This window comes from Myotis davidii, unplaced genomic scaffold (genome assembly GCF_000327345.1).
Source record: "Myotis davidii unplaced genomic scaffold, ASM32734v1 scaffold46, whole genome shotgun sequence".
Taxonomy (NCBI): domain Eukaryota; kingdom Metazoa; phylum Chordata; class Mammalia; order Chiroptera; family Vespertilionidae; genus Myotis; species Myotis davidii.
Window position 1 is genome coordinate 12269619 of NW_006383006.1, and position 23749 is coordinate 12293367.

The 23749-nt window shown below is 38.7% G+C and overlaps 2 protein-coding genes and 1 pseudogene across 2 annotated transcripts in view; 2 read left to right on the top strand and 1 right to left on the bottom strand.

Annotated features, from left to right (window-relative positions):
• The window catches only part of AVEN (apoptosis and caspase activation inhibitor), a 116087-nt gene extending 95466 nt beyond the window's left edge, over window positions 1-20621 (bottom strand). The window contains exons 1-2 of the mRNA XM_006778175.2: window positions 20607-20621; window positions 18670-18847 (exon numbers count right to left, since the gene is read on the bottom strand). Coding sequence (XP_006778238.1) covers window positions 18670-18847; window positions 20607-20621 — 193 coding nt within the window. The remainder of the gene's footprint in view (window positions 1-18669; window positions 18848-20606) is intronic.
• CHRM5 (cholinergic receptor, muscarinic 5) overlaps window positions 1-23749 on the top strand; it is a 101588-nt gene that overhangs the window by 8509 nt on the left and 69330 nt on the right. The window lies entirely within an intron of this gene.
• LOC102769187 lies at window positions 10834-12237 on the top strand (annotated as a pseudogene).

Sequence of the window (23749 nt, forward strand, 5' to 3'; positions counted from 1 at the left end):
GTCATGCACCGAGCCTCTAGTCTATATATATCAAAGGCTAAGTGACCAACCATCTGTCTGTCTGACCATCCAACTGGCCAGTACATATGATGAGCACTGCCAATTTAGAAATAAACGTTGACTCACAGATGCACGATACATATAAAGCTCTCACTGGCACCAATCACACACGAGTTTTAATTTTATGATACTATATTATATATACTCTTTTGACATGTAATTTCTGTAGTAACGTAATTACTGCACAAATCTGTCTTCTAATTAATTTCCATTCACTGGGCCACTAGTTATGTCATAATGTATTACGTAATATTTTATTATGACTATGTAATAAATTAATGATTTCCATTTACTGATCATCTCCAGCACTATTTCCTATATACTAAGGAAGTTTCATAACTGTTATTCCAAAATCTCAAATGATTCCTATTTTGAACCTAATCTTCCAAATGAGCAATATCTTTTTCTCTCTGAAATGCTTTAAAGTCTTTTGAAATATATGCTTGAGATTTTATTTATTTTTAAATATTTTACTATGAATTATTTCAACCCATGTACTTACCTCTCAGCTTTAACAAATATCAATTTTTGCCATTTTTGCATCAGATCTTTTTCATGGTCCTCCATAAATAGGTCTGGGAAGAAAAACTCCAGCAGGCAATACTTGAGATAAGTGTGTTAGAGCTAGTTATAACTTATACATCTTTATTAAGGTTTCTAAGTATCAGGAGAAGGACCTTCGTAACCATAATATACAATTATCTTCAATACAATTACTTTAAATAAATATAAACACCAAGACAAGAGACAAAGATTGTTTTAATTGATTTTAGAGAGAGAAAGAGAGAATTTGTTGTTCCACTTGTTTATTCATTCAGTAGTTACTTCTTTTTAAAAAACAATTTTTAAATATGTTTTTATTGGTTGTAGAGAGAAAGGAAGGGAGAGGGAGAGATAGAAACATCAATCAGCTGCCTTCTGCAGCCCCCCTCCCCACCCTGAGGATCATCAAGCCCACAATCTGGGCATGTGCCCTCACTGGGAACTGAACCAGGGGCCACTTGGTGCATAGATTGACACTCAAACACTAAGCCACCCAGCTAGGTCATTGGTTGCTTCTTGTATGTGCCCTGACTGGTGATCAAACCCGCAACCTTGATAAGTCAGGATGACACTCTAACCAACTGAGCTACTGGATATGGCTGAGACAAAGATTTAAAAAAGAAAAGAAAGAAACATTTATTGGGGTGGGGGGAGCATAGATTGGCCCTGCCCCGGTGGCTCAGTTGGTTGGAGTATATTCCCATACACCAAAAGATTTCGGGTTTGAATCCCAGTCAGGGTACATTCCTAGGTTGCAGGTTCAATCACCAGTTAGGGCACATATGGGCCACAACCAATCTGTTTCTCTCATCTTTCTCTCTTTCTCTCTCTCTCTCTCTCTCTCTCTCTCTCTCTCTCTCTTCCTTTCTCTCTAAAAATCAATTTTTAAAAAAAACACATATCTCAGATGTGGATAAAAACAAACAAACAGAAAACCATTTCTTGTACTTTCCTTTCTCAGATGCCCAGAAGAATTTTTGAAACAATGTCCTAGGCAACAGAATCATAGGCTAGTTTCTTTCATCTTCCCCCTGAGTCAGCTTCCTGTGGCATAGTGACATCTGAATAGAAGGAAAGTAATCAATATTACAGGGTCCCTTGGGTAGGAAATCAACTCTCAACAGTGATTTCTTATGTAGAAAAGAAATACCTGAACTTGTGTCACAAAGGCACAAGCTAGTTGTCGCAAGTCAATATCTTGCTTTAAAACAACGTGTTCCTGGCTCAAGTCAGTACTAAAAAAGTCTGAAATGTGCATAACCTCACTCTAATGAGTCAGAAAATCCACCCATTCTCTTTTTAGAACAAAATACGCAAAACCACCACAATAAACACAGGCTGGACTCCTTACAGTAAGACAGGGAAGCTTGCCTTCAGCGGAACAATTGAGTGTGAGTTCCAATACTCCGACCTTGAAAGATGCCATTTCTCACATATTCCTGCCATAAAAGGTCACCTGATCAACACTTCAACAAGTGCTGAAGAAGGGACAGGGTCAAACAAATCCTCCTCCTACTCTCCCCTTGCCTTCATTCACAAGCATATAAAATACTGCATGTCACAATAAATTCCAATTTCACACATTCACATTCGCTCTCGGTAGGAGGCTACTACGGTAGATAGCATCCTCAGTGTCAGGCTGCTGTATCCCAACCAGTGGCTTTACCACACACAATTCACATGTTCTCTCTCCCTCAAGGACATTTTGAAAAGATAATCCAAGCATATTTTCCTTTTCAGTTATCCCTATACCTATGTTTATAAAATTTTAAACCTTGAAATTCTGTTTCTACAAACAGAGAATCACAGGTTCTCTATTATACTCTAAAATATGGTCATCCAAAAATATGATCTTCAGTTAAGTTAATGCTCCCTGTTAAAGCAGCTAGCTTACATCAAAAAGACTATTTCAAAACTCACTGCTCCTGAATAAAACAACAAACAAACTGGTCCAGAAAAAAGTCAGATCCGAGTAGACCAGTGGTTCTCAACCTGTGGGTCGCGGCCCCTTTGGCAGTCGAGCAACCCTTTCACAGGGGTCGCCTAAGACCATACTGCATATCAGATATTTACATTACGATTCATAACAGTAGCAACATTACAGTTATGAAATAGCAACAAAAATAATTTTAGGGTTGGGTCACAACATGAGGAACTGTATTTAAAGGGCCAGAAGGTTGAGAACCACTGGAGTAGACAATGAGAGAACACCTCTCCCTAAGCAGAGAAGCGTTGCAGATTGGCCATTCTTGAACAAGTGGTACTTTCGTATTGTTCACATTTCCCGAGCACCCTCTACACATGTTGTGGCACTAGATTATAGTGTGGCATTAGACTATGGTAAATCCATGTGGACAGAGGAGGAAAAAGGAAAATCAGTACATTAAAAAACTATAAACAATAATACCAAATGAAAATTAAGTTGGTCCCTGAAGGGTCTAATGAAAATGGAAATCAGCCTCAGTTTTTGCCCTTCCCAGCGTTCCTACACCCAAGCTACAGTAGGAGGACATAAATTAGAAACTAGTGAGTAATAACCTCAATCCCAGGTCTAACAAAAACAAACTCAGAAAATGGTTAGAGGAAAGAGATATATGTCCATGTCAGGCAAGAGTAGGGAGTAGAGGTATAGGAGCAAGACAGATCAAAAACAGACAACAGATAGGACCTTTTGACTTATATAGTATCTCAAGTTTCTTTCTCATTCTATATGAATATTTATGAAATATATTAATATATTTAAGAGAGTCTATACACTTGAAAACATTCATAATTTTTAACTCAGGACAAAAAAAAATGATCTCTACTTCCTTTCTATATACCAATCTGATAATAGTTTACCCCAAACAAACCTACTCAAATTCCTCTCCCAAATAAAAACGAATTCAGTGGAGTGTACACTGCTGTGATTTAGAAATCACACTATTTGTGAACCTGTAGAAAAGATACTTATCTGAGCAATTCATCTCCAACAAATATCTACATGGCCTTAGGTTAAACCCCAACTTATATGAGTCCATTTCCCCATCTGAAAAGTGAAAAGATATGGACCAAATAATATGTTCTGTTTCTGGATGTATATTCTATGATGCTCCTTGAAGAATGAGGGTAAAGACACCAAAAGTTCAAAATACACTAACATCACTCAACTGAAAGGACATAGTTTGGCACCCTAGGGAATCTAAAAGGCATGTGCAGAGAAGCAATAGAGACCTTAAGTGCTCAGGGAAAAAGTAACTTTTATGTGGCTGTACGTTTTTCTTAAGTCAACTGCTGGTTATTGAATAGCAGGAGCAATGCAAGAGACTGAAGACCGGTATTCGAAGAAACCATCCAGGTGAACACTAACTTGTTCCAGCTGTGAATTCATTATGCAATGAGAGTTTTTAGTTATCTGTTCTCTGGTTTCAAAGCAAGAAACAAGTCACTTTTCACTCTGATTTTGAGTTTTAAAGTTAAAAAAAAGCATAAAGATAACACGGGAGAAGATTTTGGATATTCTGGTTGAATTAGTGCTATTTTATTAAATGATCCCATTGCAAACTAGTATGGTTCATAGCAACCAGGCAGTGTGGTGAATAAGTACAAGAAAATCAAACATGTAGCGCTGAAAACACATTATTTTAAAGTTCCATCAGGAACAGCAAATTCTTATTTAGAAATTACATGGTATAGCTGACAGACATGCACACTCCTACACAGACCAGATTTAATAATATCTTTGTTAGTGGCATACCTTTCAAATACTCAACTACCAGTGCACTGGGAGTGTCTCAACTTGACAAGAGCTCACCAAGCAGCCTACTCTGAAATGATTTCACTTTACCTGTTGCTTTACTTATATAAGGGTGTCCTAGTACACATAGTCCCACTCATGAATACTCCAAATGGACTGCCTCTCAAGCAACACTCCCTCCCATTTCTCTAGTTGTGTGTGGCAGCTGGCAATATACAGTATGAGCATAAAGTATGAATATTAAACATACATGCTTCGGTTTCCTAGGAGACATTGCCTGAGAGCAGGCAGAGCATAAATGAGTGCATAAAAGCCTCAGGTACTTAAATAGGTAGTCAAGTACCTAAATGGGTAAGAAAAGGCAGTGCCACAGAGGAAAAAAGAGATGGAGGTCTGAAGATAAATCTGTCCCACAACATGGTCCACTTATCATTATCAGCTATACACAGAGAGAGTCCCCAAATTACTTCCTGCTCTAAGGATTTGTATAGGCAAACACCTTAGCTAATTCCCAAATCCCATTTATATCGCATGCAAATTAAAGCATTACTAATTCACAATACCATTCTGACTTAAAAATATAAGGGGGAAAATCTAGCTTTTATATAGTTACAAGCAGCCTACACTAAAAATGGTATCACTCGAGCCTCCAATCAAAACTAAAGAAAGATTAACCTGGGATTCAGAAACTTTGCAAATAAGTACTCTATCGCTTTAAAAGAGGCACCATCAAGTTGCAAACATGCTTATGGTCTACTGAGGTTAAACTGAGTTTATGTATGAATATTACAATCACAATTTTTTCCAAGACTCCTCCAAGCCCTGGCAGAAATCTTTTTTTTTAATTTTCTCTGAAAATTATGGGAAGTAGTTATCTAAATATGAAATCTTAGCCCTAGCTGGTTTGGCTCAGTGGATACAGCATCAGCCTTCAGACTGAAGGGTCCCAGGTTTGATTCCAGTCAAGGGCACAAGCCCAGGTTGCAGGCTTGACCCCAAGTAGAAGGTGTGCAGGAGACAGCCAATCAATGATTCTCTCTCATCATTGATGTTTCTATCTCTCTCTCCCTTCCTCTCTGAAATCAATAAAAATATATTTTTTAAAAAGATGTACAGTTTAAAAAAAGAAATCTTAGAAGTAATATGAAAAATATTAACAAGTGATGCTTTGTCAAATTGCCTAATATGAAAAATATTAACAATAGTGATGCCTTGATGAATTTCATTTGCACATACACAGGGCAAATAATTTAACACATAATTATCTTTTTGCTTAGTTCATAATTATAGGCAGTGAAGAAAAACTCATTTTCATATTAGAGCTCCTGAGTAACTATATAATAATACTAGTGACCCGGTGCATGAAATTCGTGCATGTTAAAAGGGAATTAATTAGAGGAAATATTTTAATATTGCTATTTTCCCTTTCTCTATAATAGAAGTATCAGAGATGAAAGAAAATTAGTAAAATGTATATGAATATCTCCCTCCTGTCAGAGTCACAGTCACACCACAAGACCCAGAATCAAGTCCCTGCTGACCCACACGTGCCTCAAAATCACATGAGACCCGGACCCGGCTGGTCCCACCCGCATTGGGCGAGACCCAGACCTGGTGGTCCCACCCCCCACCCAAGCCCCACCGGGTGGGGGTCGCAGCCTCAGGTCCCCCATCAAGCCCTGCTGGGCGGGGGACGCAGGACACAGCCTCACATCCCCGTCAAGCCCCACCAGATGGGGGATGAAGCCTCCTGCTGATCACACATAACAACTATTGCATATTAGCCCTTTATTATTAAGACAAATCAGAGGGCTGAAATAAATCCATTATTTTGTTTTCCATATTTTTCAGTATAAATGAAACAAGTAGCGAGTAAGAAGAGTAATGTTCCCTTTATCATGATCAGATCAAAAGGCACCAAACTATCCAACATAGATAATTTTTTCAAAGTAGACAAATGTTTCGTTTGTTTCTACTACAAGGGGGAAGAAGATCATAACTATTCCAAATCACTTACTGACTAATTTTCTATACAATACACCCAAAAAGCCTATCACCACACAGCCAGCTGCAAGCATTCTGCAGAAGGCAACAGTTCAGTCTAAACAATAATGAGTTTGTTATTAGCCAGGTAAGAAATCATACTACAGTTCTATCACATACTAGTTATGGGACATTAGGCAAGTCATCCAACTTCCTAGAGTTTAATTTGCCTCATCTATAAAAGGGTCTAATACTGACCTTGCAGGGTTATCTTGATTAAATAAAATATTTGGTACATGATGTACCAAATACTCAGACAAGTGCTCTATAAATAAGAACTATTTTAATACATTTATTTATGCCTACAGTTCATCTATCCCCAAATTAAGGAGTTGTTACCCAATCCTAATACAGAAGTTGACCCCAATACATATCACAACAATGTGGCCTTTCCATTGCAAATTCCCGCAAAACCACGCCCCCTCTCGATCCCCATCTCTCCCCACCCAAACCCTATTCTGATGACCCCAAAAATTGGGGAAGGGGGCTGGGGAGGAGGGAGACAATAAATTGAAATATTTTGACAATGGCTCATTACTAAAATCTGTTCTGGAGCAAAGCAATAACATATGGTTATGAGGCCAAATCTCAGTACATTGTCAAGTTTGACTACTCCCAAATCTTAATCATACATTTTTTAAGACTTTATAATTTTTTTTAAGAGCTAGAAAACCTTACCTATATCTGGCACTGTACCAAATACTATTAATCCAGAGTTTCTCTTACTAAATTGAGATACCTGAACAAAGAAACATTTAGATTATGGGGCTCCTGAGAATAGCAGTAAAGAAGAAATGGTTATATCAAAATGTCATGTTTTGCCCCTTAGGAATCTAAAAACACATTAACCACATTATCTCTCTGGACCAGCCCCTGCTTGGACAATACCCCCAGGACAATAATGGTTACACTAGAATTATCCCAATCTGAGGGAGATCAGCCAAAGAGTTGTTAGGTGCTGGGATGGCTGCTGGCTCACTGACAAATGCTTCCTCATCTATCCACTCCTACATGATTCCATAGGACACCATGACTGTCTCTTGCATAAAGAAGTACAACATATGTATATATGTAATCATATATGTATGTACTAGAGGCCTGGTGCACAACATTCGTGCACGGGGAGGTGGTGGGGGGCCCTCATCTCAGCCTACATCCTCTCGCAGTCCAGGACCCCTTAGGGCAATGGTTCTCAAACTTCTGGCCCTTTAAATACAGTTCCTCATGTTGTGATCCAACCATAAAATTATTTTCGTTGCTACTTCATAACTGTAATGTTGCTACTGTTATGAATCGTAATGTAAATATCTGATATGCAGGATGGTCTTAGGTGAACCCTGTGAAAGGGTCATTTGACCGCTAAAGGGGTCGCGACGCACAGGTGGAAAACCACTGCCTTAGGGGATGTCCAACTGCTGGCTTAAGTGGGGAGCAGGCCTAACCTAAGCCGGCAGTCGGACATTCCTCGAGGGGTCCGAGAGGCTCCCACCACCATCACTGTGCTCACCAGCTGTGAGCCCGGCTTCTGGCTGCACAGCATTCCCCCTGTGGGAGCACACTGACCACCAGGGGGCAGCTCCTGCATTAGCATCTGCTCCCTGGTGGTCAGTGCGCATCATAATAATCGGTGGTTCCGTCATCCAGTCGATTTGCATATTAGGGTTTTATTATATAGGATATGCACACATACACACACACACATAGAAAATACACACACACGAACACACACACATCTATATATATATAAAAGAGTAATATGCAAACTGACCAAATGGCAGAACGACCGCTCGACCAGTCTCTATGAGGTGCCCTGACCACCTCTCGGTCCCTCCCCGCAGCCAGGAGGCTCCAATCGCCCCACTGCAAACAGGGAACTGGGGGTGAATGGTGGAGGGTGGAGCGGGGACAGCTGCCGGCAGCCAGAGAAGATGGCCCTGATCATAGGCCAGGCCTAGGGACCGTACCCGTGCACAAATTTCATGTGTCGGGCCTCTAGTATATCCTTTATAATAAAGCAGTAATATGCAAATTGACTGTCATGCCCTCACACAAGATGGCCACCCCCATGTGGTCAAAGATGGCTGCCACAAGATGGCCGGCAGGAGAGGGAAGTTGTGGGCGATCAGGCCAGTAGGGGAGGGCATTTAGGGGTGACCAAGCCAGCAGGGGAAGGAAGCTGGGGGCAACCGGGCCTGCAGGGAGGGAAGGCAGTTGTGGGGGACCAGGCCAGCAGGGGAGGGCAGTAGGGGGCGACCAGGCCAGCAGGGGAGGGCATTTGGGGGCGATCGGGCTGGCAGGAAAACAGTTAGGCATTGATACACACACACAGATGAGCAAAGGTAGGTTTATAGTTGTTCCTTGTATTATTTATTCATTTGTACTATTATTTATTTTTCCTTCCAACAACTATAAACCTACTTCTGCCTACCTCTGCATATATAGTTTCTTAACTTGGTAGCCACAAATGCTAAGATAAAAATAAGCATTTTGTAACTGATTAATGAGGAAGAAATTAAAATCAATTATTGATGTTTTAACCTTGTTTCACTAGTTGTTCCTTGTATTATTTATTCATTTGTACTATTATTTATTTTTCCTTCCAACAACTATAAACCTACTTCTGCCTACCTCTGCATATATAGTTTCTTAACTTGGTAGCCACAAATGCTAAGATAAAAATAAGCATTTTGTAACTGATTAATGAGGAAGAAATTAAAATCAATTATTGATGTTTTAACCTTGTTTCACAGATGTGCCCTAATCAACCCCCTTCAGTTAATATAAATGATTCCACTCTTTAAAGAGATTGACAGAACAGTCAATCACACATGAACAGCACCTTTTATAATATAGATAGCTCTGCAATAAAGCTTAAACAAAAAGGTCAATTTTTTAGTCATCACAATTTGACTTTTTTTTCCTTTTTAAATAATTTTTACTTTTCAATTACAGCTGATGTACAATGTTATATTAATTTCAGGTATACAACCCCATTTAGACATTTATATAACTTATGAAGTGATCACCTAATAAATTTGGTACCCATCTGACACCATACATTGTTATTACTCTATTATTGACTATATTCCCTTATACTGTACTTTACATCCCCATGACTATTCTGTAACTACCAATTTGTACTTCTTAATCCCTACATCTTTTTGCACACATCCACCCAACACCCCTCCCTTCAGGCAAGCATCAGTCCACTCTCTGTGTCTATGAGTCTGTTTCTGTTCTGTTTGTTCATTTATTTTGCTTTTTAGGTTCAACATACAAATGCAATCATCTGGCATTTGTCTTTCTGATCTCACTCAGCACAATGCCCTCTCAGTCCATCCATGTCATTGCAAATGACAAGATTTCATTCTTATTAATGGCTGAGTCATATTTCATTGTATCTCTTCTTTATCCATTCATCTACAATTTGAACTTTTATCTGAGGCAATCCTCTGACTCAGTCTGAGAGAACTGGTTCCCCTGAGCCTTTCAGGAGAACCAGGGTATTTGCATAGCCTCAAGCTACTTACTATTTACTGTCATTGTTTTAACATATGCTCATAAATTCCTTGATACTCTCCCTCTAGTCTAGTAGGTAAAACTTAATCCCAATCCCTGTGAGTGTGAGTAGCAATTAGTCACTTATCTAATGAACAGATAATGGGAAGTGACTTTACAAAGGAGAAACCTGACAGATACCACCTTAACCAAGTGATCAAAGTTAACATTATTAGTAATGTTGTGTTGGTATTATGTGTTCACTGATAAGATCCAACAAGGGAGGCACATCATGTCTGCAGTATTCTCCCTTAAAATCCATAGCCTTAGTCCAATCATGAGAAAACATCAGAAAAACCCAAGTTGAGGAACATTCTACAAAATACCTAACCAGTATACTTCAACACTGTCAAGTCCAGAACAGACTGAGAAACTACCACAAATTAGAGCAGACTAAGGAAATAAATAAATATTAACACAGTGTCCTGATTTGGAACAGGAAATGGGTATCACCCTAAGTGAAGGGTATAAGGGAATTCTTTGTATCTTTGCAACTCTTCAGAAAAAATCTAGAAAACTATTAGAAAATTAAAAAAATAAATAATTGGGCCATAGTATCACTCAGTTAAATGGATGCACATGCAAGATATTCTATAACTCCACAGCTCTCCTCACTTGTTGAAAATGAAAATGGTGACTGAAAAATGGCTACTCAGGGAGCAAAATCTATCATCAAATCAAGTATTATTTTAGTAACTAATTTGCCATGAGACAAATTTTAAAGGAACTGATCAACTTGAATGAAATCTGGATACCTGTGGAGATAATAATAAAATTCAACATGTTAAACTTAAACAGAAGCTTTAAGAAAATCAAAGGAAATAAATGAAGATAAAGATAAAAGCAGAAGCTCTCCATGCAAACCTCTCTCATGAGTATAAAAGGTCTTTCTGATGACTCATAAATATAAAAAAATTTGTAAAAACAGACCCATTTATATAAAAGACTTCCCAATTGATGCAACTCTTGGCGACATAAAAGATTAAAAGATAAAGGTCAAATACAAAATCTTCAAATGAGAAAAACATTACACAAAGCATTTAAGGCAGTGGTTCTCAACCTGCGGGTCGCCAACCTGTGGGCTGCGACCCCTTTGGGGGTCGAACGACCCTTTCACATGGGTCGCCTAAGACCATCGGAAAACACATATATAATTACATATTGTTTTTGTGATTAATCACTATGCTTTAATTATGTTCAATTTGTAACAATGAAAATCCTGCATATCAGATATTTACATTACGATTCATAACAGTAGCAAAATTACAGCTATGAAGTAGCAACGAAAATAATTTTATGGTTGGGGGTCACCACAACATGAGGAACTGTATTAAAGGGTCGCTGCATTAGGAAGGTTGAGAACCACTGATTTAAGGGATCGATATTTTCAGTGTTTGATAATACTAAATATACTAAGGTTTACAAAAACACCTGCCCAAAAGCATAAAGCCACATGCCTTCAAATACTATTCAAGTAAGATTACTTTGCAAAAAAGAAGCATGAGGAAAGCAAAACAAAGTGTAAGCTAAATTAAGAGCTAAACAAGAAGAAAAACAGAAGTACTAAGATGCTGAAATGAAAACTCTAGAAGAGTGGATGTTTACTGAAATTTTGGGTGACTTAGATGATCAAACCTCTAGAGTAGATCCACACTTCCTTTTCTCAAATTGTGGGGAAGTAAAATTAAATGGACTTTACAGGAGAAGATTTGACTTTGGGTGGTGGGCACACTGTGCAATATATAGATCTTATAACGTTGAAACCCACACCTGAAACCTATATGTTCATATTGACCAATGTCACCCCAATTAATTTAATAAATAAATATTAATAAAAAGGACAGACTTTACCAGAGAAACAAAAGAGGGAATAATCCTATTTAAAGAAAAAGCTGAAGAAGCACTAGAGAAAGACAAGCCAATAATGGTAACCTACAATTCAGGAACAAAGGAGAGATATGGGACGCCCTAGGAGAGGTAGAAAAAGCGGAACCGAAAAAAATCACAGAGGATCAACAAGAATCCCTAAACAAATGGAAATCAAAAGGTCACAGATGAAAAGGAAAAGGAATTAAAGCTACCAAGGCTGGGTCTATTAAAGGAAAAGTACAGTTTCAGGGCAAGAGAATGAAAGCTGGTAACCATGATGAACCTGATGAAAACGGTGCAGCTGGACCAGTAAAAACAACCAAGAAGAACCTGCCTCCAAACAACAGAAAACACAGAACGGTGCAGACACCAGTACTTTAGCAAACAAATTTCTACAGATTCAGCTGCTTGCATCTCTGGAGGTCTGATAAAGAAAAGCCAATTGGGCCCACTTCAATGTCCAGTTGTAAGAAAGGAAAGATTGTTTTGTGTGATTTAACCTATCTTTTTTGTTGTTATCCAAATAAGGAATTTTTTTAATGTCTAGTTCTGTTTGTGTCATTTCAAATGCCTCAAATGTCAGAGGAAGATTCTTCCATTAGATTGCCTTTGTAATATGAGGCTATATTAGTAAAACTAATAAAATACATACCATTTAAAAAGAGGAAACAATGAACTGAATCGATGAGGACAATACCACTCTCCTGCTGCTTCATGGGAAGAAAAAGGCCAGAATTTAACTGAAAAGCACAGGCTGCTAGGCTGCTATGCTTTCTTTTCCCTTCCAGTCTAATTGCTGGCAAAAGGACACAAAAGTCATTATATTAAAATCCCCCAAAATTAACTTTTCATAAAATCACACTAAAGAAGATACATAAGTGAAAATATGCACAGACAACTCTGCTGACCAAACTGTAGTCTAACCATTTCATTTTTATTTGTCCCGCTTAAACACAGCTTATAGACTTGCACATGGTTTTTTTACATGATCATCTTCACTATTGCTCCAGTGCATTTGGCTCATGCAGTAAACATTTTTTAACTCTAGTTATCTGTGACATCTTGGAAGAAAGAAATAAAGCATAGGCATTAATTCAATGATTCATCATTTGAAAAAAAAAAAGTGAGGGGGCGGATTGCTTAAAGATCTAACAATTTATGCCTGAATGTGAAATGAGAGTATGATACCATCCTCAAAGCTTGTGAAACGTAACACAGAATTGCAAGAATACTGTTTAAAAAGAAAGGCTGAAGGCATCATTATATTTCAGGGACTTAGAGAAAGAGTCCTAAAAAAAAATCTGAAGATTCCCAATCCTACCAGGAAAGGTGTGATTTCAAACCAACTAGCCCCCTTCCTACCTCCTCCACTTAGAAGTGTAAGCTCCCACTGCCATGGCCAGAAACGCAGGCAGAGCAGGCAGCACCTGCATGCTGCCGGCACAAGCTGAAGGGTGCTGTAAGGACTACCTCGCCAAAAACACTTCCCACAGTCTGCTGTGGCAACTAAAATTCTATCATTTTTATATTTTTTGTCCTTGTATAGAGAGATACCTAAATAAAATAGGTAATATATACACAATTTAAAGAATTATTGAACGAACAAAAGTAACCATCATCCAGGTCAGAACTAGAATACTGCCAACATCACAGAAGACTCCCCCACCCTCTGGACACCTGCTCTATGCCCCTCCCCAATCACTACCCCTCCTCTCCACTAGGTGACCACAATCCTGATTCTGTAATAACCACTTCCTTGATTTTCATCTTACCATTTAAATAGGCATCTCTAAATAACACAGTTTACTTTTTTCTAAGTTTGAACTTATATAGAAAATAGAATCCTACTGAGGAATTGTGGGGGGATGTGGGTTTCTTCTACTTCACTTTAGGTTCATCCGCTCATCTATGTGTTTACTCCACTGTTCATGGGCATTTGAGTTGCTTCCATCTGTGGCTCTTCTGAAACACTGCTGTGAACACTGGTGCAAATGTCTAGAATTTCTCAAAGGGTGGAAAGGCTGGATCTTCAACTTTACTGAAAAATGGCAAACTATTTTCCAAAGTGAATATACCAATATACATATACACTAACAGTGTGTACAACAGAAATTTACTTTTTAAATTTATGAATGGTCTACAAAAATTCATTGTTACAATGGAAATCCTACTGGAAGAAAACAACACGTTAAACTAGATGTACTCTCAGCAAAAGGTCTGCCTTCTAAAACAACATTTGAGAATTGCACAGAGGCGTGTGCCCAACACAGCTAATTATAGAATAAAAAATAAAATATAAAGAACAGCTCAAAGCGCAGAGCCCTTGTCTGAGAAACCAAGTCTGAATTACACATTTGCCACATGGCAGACACTGAGAATGAGGAGAAAAACAGAGGAACAACTATAGGTGGCAAAATGGGAGAAAGAGGAAAAGACTTTTTATGAATTAACCTAAGACCACCAACTTTTAAATGCTCAGAGACTCAGACCACCAACACTGGTTAGTCGATAAATACACTCAATAATCAGTTCTATTATACCCAAGAAGAACTTTTAATTTCTCAGAAAAATGAGGATATGTAAATTCTACTGGCAACCATTGCTATATGTCTAACATTCAAAGGGGAAAATTACTTTATTTGACATTACTGAATAGTTAATTAAGCTATCAACAAAAAATTTAAATAAATACTAAATCTAGGCACCATAGTTACATTCAAAGGAGAACTAAAATTAATGGTGAATTTCAGATAACATGCTGACATTATCAAATCAAGCACTTATTTCTTTCTATTCTTGCATTTCCTAGTGAGAGAAATAGCATTGCCTAAAGTTAGACAGAAACATGATAGAATAGCATTCAAATCCAGACTTGTTCAACCTAGAGGCCTGTGATCCTTACATTAAACTATACTGACTAAGGAAAGACCATAACATCATAGCTGAACTTGAATGTCCAATATTAAAAATCAAAATGTTCAATGTTGATAAGTTACTTCCAATTTTATTGGTTACTTTTGTACTTAGTAAAGAAATTATATGCTGTGCTGGGTCTCTTCTATTTGCTACTCCAGGTTCACCACCTAACCTTCTCCTTCCTGTTCTGACCTTAGGAGTTGATCTATATGGATGACAGTAACAGGCCTCCCTTGCCTTCTGGCCTCCAGCAGGCTAAGCTTATGGGAAGCCCTGGCAAGAGACAGGAGGAGACAGAGTTAAAAACCAGAGTATTTATTCCCCTGTCTTTCTCCCTGTGGAGTCACCTTCACTGGCTAGATCTCTTGACCAAAGGTGATTTATCCTCTCACGTAAACTGCTCTCCTTCCGAGTTCCGGGAGCGAGGGGTGGTAACACCTCTGCTGTTACCTGCCTTCTCCATGCTGTACTATCTCTGTGCTTTCACTACATCCTACTCACATCTTTGTAAATCAGAGGTGGAGAACTTTTTTCTGCCAAGGGTCATTTGGATATTTATAACATCATTCTCTTAATATAATTCACTTAATATGAATTATGCAAAACTGAGCACTTCCAACAGTTTTATCCATACCAAATAATGGCAACCCCCTGCTGTTTAGGCCAAAAACTTGGTGTCATACCTGTGCATAGTTTTATTTTATTCTCCACAGTCGCAAGACCTATATGCAATTCCCTCTAAATAGATCCAGCAACCATGTTTCACCACCTCTACTGCTATCACCCTGGCCACAGCCAACATCAATGCTTGTCTGGATTGTTGTAATAGCCCAACTGGTCTACCTGCTACCTGCTCCCTCCCTCACTGGTCTTCAAGTAACTCCAACACAGCAGCCAGAGTGATCCTGTTAAAATATGAATTAGCTATACCACTCTTCTCTTCAAAACCCTCCAGTGGCTGCTCATCTCAGGGACTCAAAGCCTTTGAACTTGCCTGAAACACTTCCCACAGATCCTCAATGCCTTCCTCAAGTCTTTATTCAAAATGTCACCTTCTCAGAAAGATATTCTCTGTTCACCCTTTCTAAAACTGTAACAGCCCCTCCCCACTTTATTTTCATCCTGAACAATTATCACCATTTATGATCTTATACACTTTTATTTTCCTTACTGGGTCTTCCAACCCCTAGAATGTTAACTCAGTGTGGCAGGTGTTTTTGTCTGCTCTGTGCACTGCTGTATACTTGGCTTTTAAAACAGTATCTTGAAAGAGTGGGGGCTCAAATAATTATTAAACAGACCACAACTAGATACCATTCAACCAGCTGGCCACAGTGAAAACTTCTAACAGTGCTACATATTGGCAAAGACAGTGAACACTAGGAATTGTAGCTCATCTCCACATTGGAGAGCAATTTGGCGCTATCTAGAAAGTTTATGATGTGCACATCCAACAAACCAGTGAGATGTTTTCCTGGGTTGTTGTGTTGATTTATACAAACAAGGGCGGAATCATTCCAAGGAGGATGGTCAGCCTATCTTGAAGATATTCTTAATATTTTATGACCACAGAATGAACTCCACCTCTCAAAAGTAAACCAATACAGCCCACTCCAACATATATGAAGACAGCAGGACAGCTCTTCCCAGGCTTATGGTATGTTACAAGAAAATAATAAACCAGTAGCAGAGAAAGGAAGAAATGTAAGCACATATCAAAAGATGTGACAGTTGCGATCTCCCAAAAACCAATCATAGATAAGCAAGCCACTTAAGAAATCAGTAAGCAAAGAGACTACAAATATATATACACACACACACACACACACACACACACACACACACACACACAGGACACTCAAACCATGCCAGGTTTAAGTTATAAATAAATGCTAAAATAAATAACCAAAACCATAAGCCAATGTGCATAACTGCTGCATTAGACTAGAATTCTGAATTGCCTTCAAGCATTTATGCAGTATTTTTTTTTCAATTACAGTTGACATTCAAAACTATGGAACGCTTCACGAATTTTCATGTCATCCTTGCCCAGAGGCCATGCTAATCTCTGTATTGTTCCAATTTTGGTGCATGTGCTGCCCAAGAGAACAATCTGCAGTATCTTTTAGTGCCAGATACTGTCGTGGAAACTGACTGTACAATTGATTCCATTAAATCCACAGGTAGTCCACATGATAATTTGATTGCACTACCTCAATTTTCCCGAAAATCTTTAAGTAGAACAACTGATAAAAATTGAAGCTAACCAGCACACATTTCACATTTCTCCAACCTTGAATAAAAGTGCTTTTAGACCCATAATTGGCCAAAATGCAGTTAACAAGAGAAAAATACTCATCTGAGTGGCAAAAAGATGAGTCACCAGGCCCTGAACAGTCAATGAGTTGGATGCCATCAGCAAACCTCTACCTAAGGTGGTTACACTGTGTGCCCCATACAAATAATGACACCAGACTGAGCCCGCTCTTCTGACTCACACTAACACTCACTCCACTTATCTCTTTCTTTCCAACTAATATGCTGAGAGAGAACTTTATAACTCTTAGTCTGGTACAGGCACTCAAAAAATACAGGCAGACTGGAAAAAAAGGCAGAACTCTAAAGCAACATAAAGGTTGGGGGGTAGGGAATTCAAAACAAACTGAAAATATGATTTTCATATTATTTCACTGCTTCCCACATCTTAATCCTTTAAATTTTTTTTAACCTGGCGATATTTTTATTGAGGTAATTATAGATTCACATCTATAATAATAAAAGCATAATATGCTAATTAGACCAGACGACCTTCCAGACGAAGCTGGGGTTGCAAGGGAAGCCTGGGTCCCAGGTGCCAGAGGGAAGCCAGTGCCGGCAGCCAGGGGAAGGAAGGCCTACTCTTACACGAATTTCATGCATCAGGCCTCTAGTACAGTTACAAGAAATAATACAGAGAAATCTCATACACTTGGCCCAGTTTCCTCCAATGATAATATTTTGTAAAACTACAGTATACTATCACATCCAGGATATGGACATGACACTGGCAGAATCCACCAATCTTATTCAGACTTACCCTGGTTCATTTGCCCTCACTTGGGCGTGAGTGTGTGTGTGTGTGTGTGTGTGTGTGTGTGTGTGTGTGTGTAAGTTGTATACCATTTTATCACTTGCACAGATGGAGCACCACAAGGCTCCATCATACTGCCCTTTTATAACCACATCCACCTCCCACCCTCCCATCCCTAACCCCTGAAAACCACTAGTCTGTCCTCCATTCATCCTTCAATTTCTTATGTCCCATCCCACACGGAGTAGCCATCTATAAAACCAGCCCTGCCCCATTTTCTCCTATAACTACCCTCCAGTTTCACATCGATGAGAGTCAACCTTAAAAACATAGCTGGCCATAGGAGGAATGAGATTTTTACCCTATTGAAAGAGAAGACTGTCCAAAGCAAAAAAGAAAAGTTTTGGTATTCAGGTGTATATGTCTCCAATATGTGCATATCCACTAATACGCATATTTCTGGCTATAAAATAAGGGGGGAAATATCATATATTCTAGAAACTCTATAAAGCTTTTTATAAGCATAAGTACCAATTCCTCTGAAATCAAAGAAAACCCTGCTGTTTCTCAGACTGCCCACTTGAGAGGAGCATGGTTCAGCGTTTTTCATTTCTATGAAGACTATTATAGATTCACGGCACTTCAACGGCAACTTAAGTCATTTATATCAGCACGTTTATATCAGCATATATTACACTTAGAGAAACACCATTCTTTCCTTGCAAGCCATTAGACACACTGTCCTTCACCTGGATTTAAAAATCCAAGAGACAAACGATGAATTGCCAATTCCTAAGGTGCAATTTAAAAAGGAACATCAATGTCTCTGCCACATTCATAGCACAACCAGTGTGTGAGTGATTGGAATTCATACCTGCAGAGCTGAGGAGAACACTGAAGTCTGTCCCCCTCTGCGATTCTCCACTTTCATTATCGACTTCTTTTTCAGTATCTTGATATCGATCCCAGTTAGAGACTATCTTTCTCTTAGAATAATTTCCCTGTTCATCATTCTCTTCTCCATAGGTCTCTGCATCACTGCCATCTTCAACCTGCAATCATTGGAGAAAATCAATACATAGTCAATGTAAATCTTGACTTCAGTAGCCTCAGCAAAAGTACAAGGTATCACATTAGAGAGCACGCTTACTGACTGAGCTCTCTAAGGATAGTAATATTTCAAGATAACCCCATTACACCAGAGTATACTTTCAGGGTAAATTTTCACTTAGCTTTGAAAAGAAAATCTGGCGAGTTCCTACCTTAAAATTTGTGTGACACATATCTCTCAAGTCCACCCCCGTGTATTGCATTTCAATGGCTGTTTCCTCTTACTGAAATAATCAAGGCTGTAAGAGTGTTAGACTCAAAGTACTTCAGGATAGAAATGGACCCTTTCAATTTACAGATTTTACAAACATTCCATAAATATGTTATATTGTAAATTTTATATGGGAACCCTGCTCAGATGCATTCTACAGAACAGTTTCCTATCTTAGGCATTCAAAGATTGAGAGAGCATGCAGAATGTGAGAAAATATTAAAAATAAAGGGCCTAGTTTTTTCAGTAAATAAACTGAAAGGGAAAAAATGGTGGAGGAGAAGGAACATAACCAGTTGTGATGTCGGAAACTTATTTGTACTCTGACTCAAACAATATAATTAGAGAAAATCACTTATGAGACAAGTGAAGAAAAGTGAGCAATGACTGAATATTTTACTATAATAAGGATATTATCTCATTTATATATTGTTTAGTATTGTGTGTTATGGTTTTATCTTTCATAAATAAATAGTGAACTATTTATGAATGAAAAGATATGATGTGGGATTTGCTTCAAAAGATGGGTGAAAAGGAATGGTGGGTACAGATTAAATAAACTGGGCATAACTGATGATTGCTGAAGCCAGATGATGGGAACATAAAAATTCATTATGTTATTCTATCTACTTTTGTATGTGTTTAATATTTTCATAATAAAAAAATAAAGAAAAGAGAGATGCATATAGAATCTAAAGACCAGTTCAAAAAAGTATCCTAAAAATTATAAAATCTTATCAAGAAAAAAACTTGTGAAATATGCTAAAACAAACCATCAGTACAGGATGGTTAAATATGTATTTTTAAAAAATAAGTTTGTTTTAACACAGAAACAGGACATGAAAAAACTTAGGAGGGGAAAACAAGCAAAAAATAATATATGACACCCCATCATCCCATCCCCTGAAAGTACCACTACTAACACTTCATTGCATGCACTTCCAGATTTTTTTCTGTCTATATGTTTTTCTATCTATATACTATTTTTTGGTAACCAGATTTTTCTCATCAATATTTTGAAAAGGAAATCTGGTGAGTTCCAACCTCTCCATTTCAGTAAATTTTATTTCATATGACATCTAGATTATTTCCAAATTTCCCTAACCCCCAAAATTCCTTTACAGCTGACTTACCCAAGTCAGTATCCTATTCAAGACCATGCACTGTATTGAATTGTTTGTCTCTTAAGTCTCTTTGAATATAGCACATCTCTATTTTTATGATATTGATTTACTGAGTGCAGAAGGACTCATCTTCTATCTGACTTCTTCCCTACAGTGCTTGCTTGTAGATTAATAGTAGTTTCTAGGAATATCAAATTTTAAAAATCTAACTGGAGTCATGCTAAAGTGTTGTGGTTTTTTTGGCTAAAATGGTGCTCTGAACTTTATATAACAGCACATCAAATGACAGATGATAAAAGGCTAAGCCAACATAAGAACTGCTAACATTAACCAATGAGTTTGGGTAGTGAAGACTGACCCACCCACCATGTTTTTACCCATGATGCATCTAGGAATTTCTCTGTGTGGTGTTATTTGGTTCCACTAAAATTTCTAGTTACCCATCAACCATTCACCTAACACCGTGGTCGGCAAACTGCGGCTCGCGAGTCACATGTGGCTCTTTGGCCCCTTGAGTGTGGCTCTTCCTAAGCCTTAGGAGTACCCTAATTAAGTTAATAACAATGTACCTACCTATATCGTTTAAGTTTAAAAAATTTGGCTCTCAAAAGAAATTTTAATTGTTGTACTGTTGATATTTGGCTCTGTTGACTAATGAGTTTGCCAACCACTAACCTAACAGATTAATGTTAGTCAGTAACCCTCAATTCAAATTGCATACATTTTCATGAAACACTGAAATAACTGAGCTTCCAAGAGCACTCTCAGCCCTCAAATATCATCATACACTTCCTTGACAGCACAAAAACAAAAATAGCAATCTACATTATAACCTAGGTATTGCAAAGATCGCCTGAACCCTAGAGCTTTCCTGCCATTACTAAAAGTTTCCCAGAAAGAAAAGATGCTACAGGATGAAAGGCATGTGACTGAATGAGATATGCTATATAAATAACAAATACCAGGGACATTCTAAAGAAAATAGCTTTGTACCTAATAAGAATTTGGGGGCTAGAACTAGAGCTGAAAATACTAGAAAGGTCTAATCTGGGAAAATCCAATATTCTTTTGTTGGCCCACTGGGTAATCAGAGTTCAGAGACTTCCCCAGTTAATACAAAACTTCTGAACACAGCTGTAACACATGGCAAAAGTGTAAACCTGGACAAAGTAATTAGTTTGATATGACAGAGGGCTATGATCTGAAACACTGAGGAACTATGAACTCAATGAAACAAGCACTGACATGGGAGGCAGGAGACCTAGACAGAATTAATGGCTCTGCCATCATCATCACTTAATATTAACCAAATATTTATAATAGACTGGACTTCACATAACTGAATAACTCACTAATCCCCAACTTAAAAAAGCCCTGACAAGGATCTCATTACCCCCACCAACTGCAGTAACAAGGACAGTTGTCATTAGCCTCCATCACAAGAGGGTGGGAGGAAGTAATGAAGGTTAGAAGACACTTGATGTAACTTAGAAAAAGGTGTATCTTAAAAATGCCTAAAGATTTCATGTTTGGTTCATTTTGCAAAGATCTGAGATAAAATGCTGATGAATGCAATGTGAAAACTATAAATATACAGACAGCATTATTATGTTAACATCATCATTCTGAAATGTGTCTGGTATACACTAAAAACTATTAAGACATTGATGAAAGAAATGAAAGAAGACACAATGGAAAGATAGTCTGTGCTCATGGTCTGGAAGAAGTAATATCGTTAAAATGTCCATATTACCCAAAGCAATCTACAGATTCAATGTAATCTCTCTCAAAATTCCAAAGGCATTTTTCACAGAAATAGAACAAACAATATTAAAATTTGTATGGAACCACAAAAGACCTCAAATAGCCAAAACAATCTGAGAAAGGAAAACATCAGACTCTATTACAAAGCTATTGTAATCAAACAGTATAGTACTGGCATAAAAACACACTAACGGTCAAACTAATTTATGAAAAAGGAGCCAAGACGAAACCAAGATGGTGGCGTAGGTAAACACTGGAAATTGCTGCCTCCCACAACCACTTCAAAAATACAACTAAAAGACAAAACAGACATCATCCAGAACCACAGAAAGGGAGACTCAGAGGAGGTGCAGTGCAGAAGTAAAATACTAAGGTGTGGAGGTGCATGCAGAGAGGGCTGGCAGCTGATGGCGCAGTTGTCTTTTTCAATTGGGAGGGAGTCTCAGGCTCTGAGCTCCAGTTCCGGGCGAGTCTCTGGGGACCCAGACTCATACGGGAGAACTGGGACTGTCGGAACTCGAGGGCAGCTTTCTCTCAGAGGCGCTCACAGCGATTGCCTGCCTGCCTGCGGGGCCTCAGAGGGCAGGACTGAGAGCAGACATACTGCTCGCTCCACCCTCCCAGTTGATCCCCTGGGGCCCTGCCCCGCCCAAGCCCTGCAGGAGGCTTTTGCATATGAAAGGCCTGGCCCTTTGTATGTAATCTGAAAATTACTTAACAAACTGCAGCTGGCCCAAGGCCCCAGGGCAACTTGCATTGCTTTACTGCTGGCTTCTGCTGGGTAGCCTCAGGCAGAGGCTAAATTAGCACCTCCTTAGATCCAAGAGCCAGTGTACCCAGTGGTCAGAGTGGGACCATCCAGAACACAACTCCTCAGATCCATAAGGGACACACTCAGGGGGCAGACTCAGTGAGCACCAAAGTCCCACTGAAGCAAGTCTTGTCCCATAAGGGTGTCTCCAGCACAGAAGTTCTCCCACCATAGACACAGCTGATTCTCACAGCCAATTGGCCTGCAGGTCAATTCCTCCAGTGATACCTACAACAATCAAGGCTTAACTACAACAAGACTGTGCACAAAGCCCACAAGGGGGTGCACCAAGAGTGTCCACCCCAGGTAATCGGGGAGGCTGAACCACTGGGCCCTAGAGGACACCTAGCACAGAAAGCCACTCTATCAACACAGGGAAGCATCAAAAAATGTGAAGACAAAGAAACAGCTCCCAAATAACAGAAATGGAGGAAAGCAAACTACTGGATATAGAGTTCAAAACCACACTTTTAAGGTTTTTCAAGAATTTTCTAGAAGCCACCGATAAACTTAGTGAGACCCTCAAAAAATCTAGTGAGACCCTCAAGGTTATGAAAAAGGACCAACTAGAAATCAAGCATACACTGACTGAAATAAAGAATATTATACAGACTCCCAACAGCAGACTAGAGGATCATAAGAATCAAGTCAAAGATTTGAAATATGAAGAAGCAAAAAACACTCAACCGGAAAAACAAGAAGAAAAAAGAATACAAAAATATGAAGATAGTGTAAGAAGCCTCTGGGACAACTTCAAGTGTACCAACATCCGAATTAAACCTATTTGGAGAAATAATGACAGAAAACTTCCCCTACATGGTAAAAAAAATAGACTTACAAGTTTAGGAAGCGCAGAGAACACCAAACAAAAGAAATCCAAAGAGGACCACACCAAGACACATCATAATTTAAATGCCAAGAGCACCAGGGACTT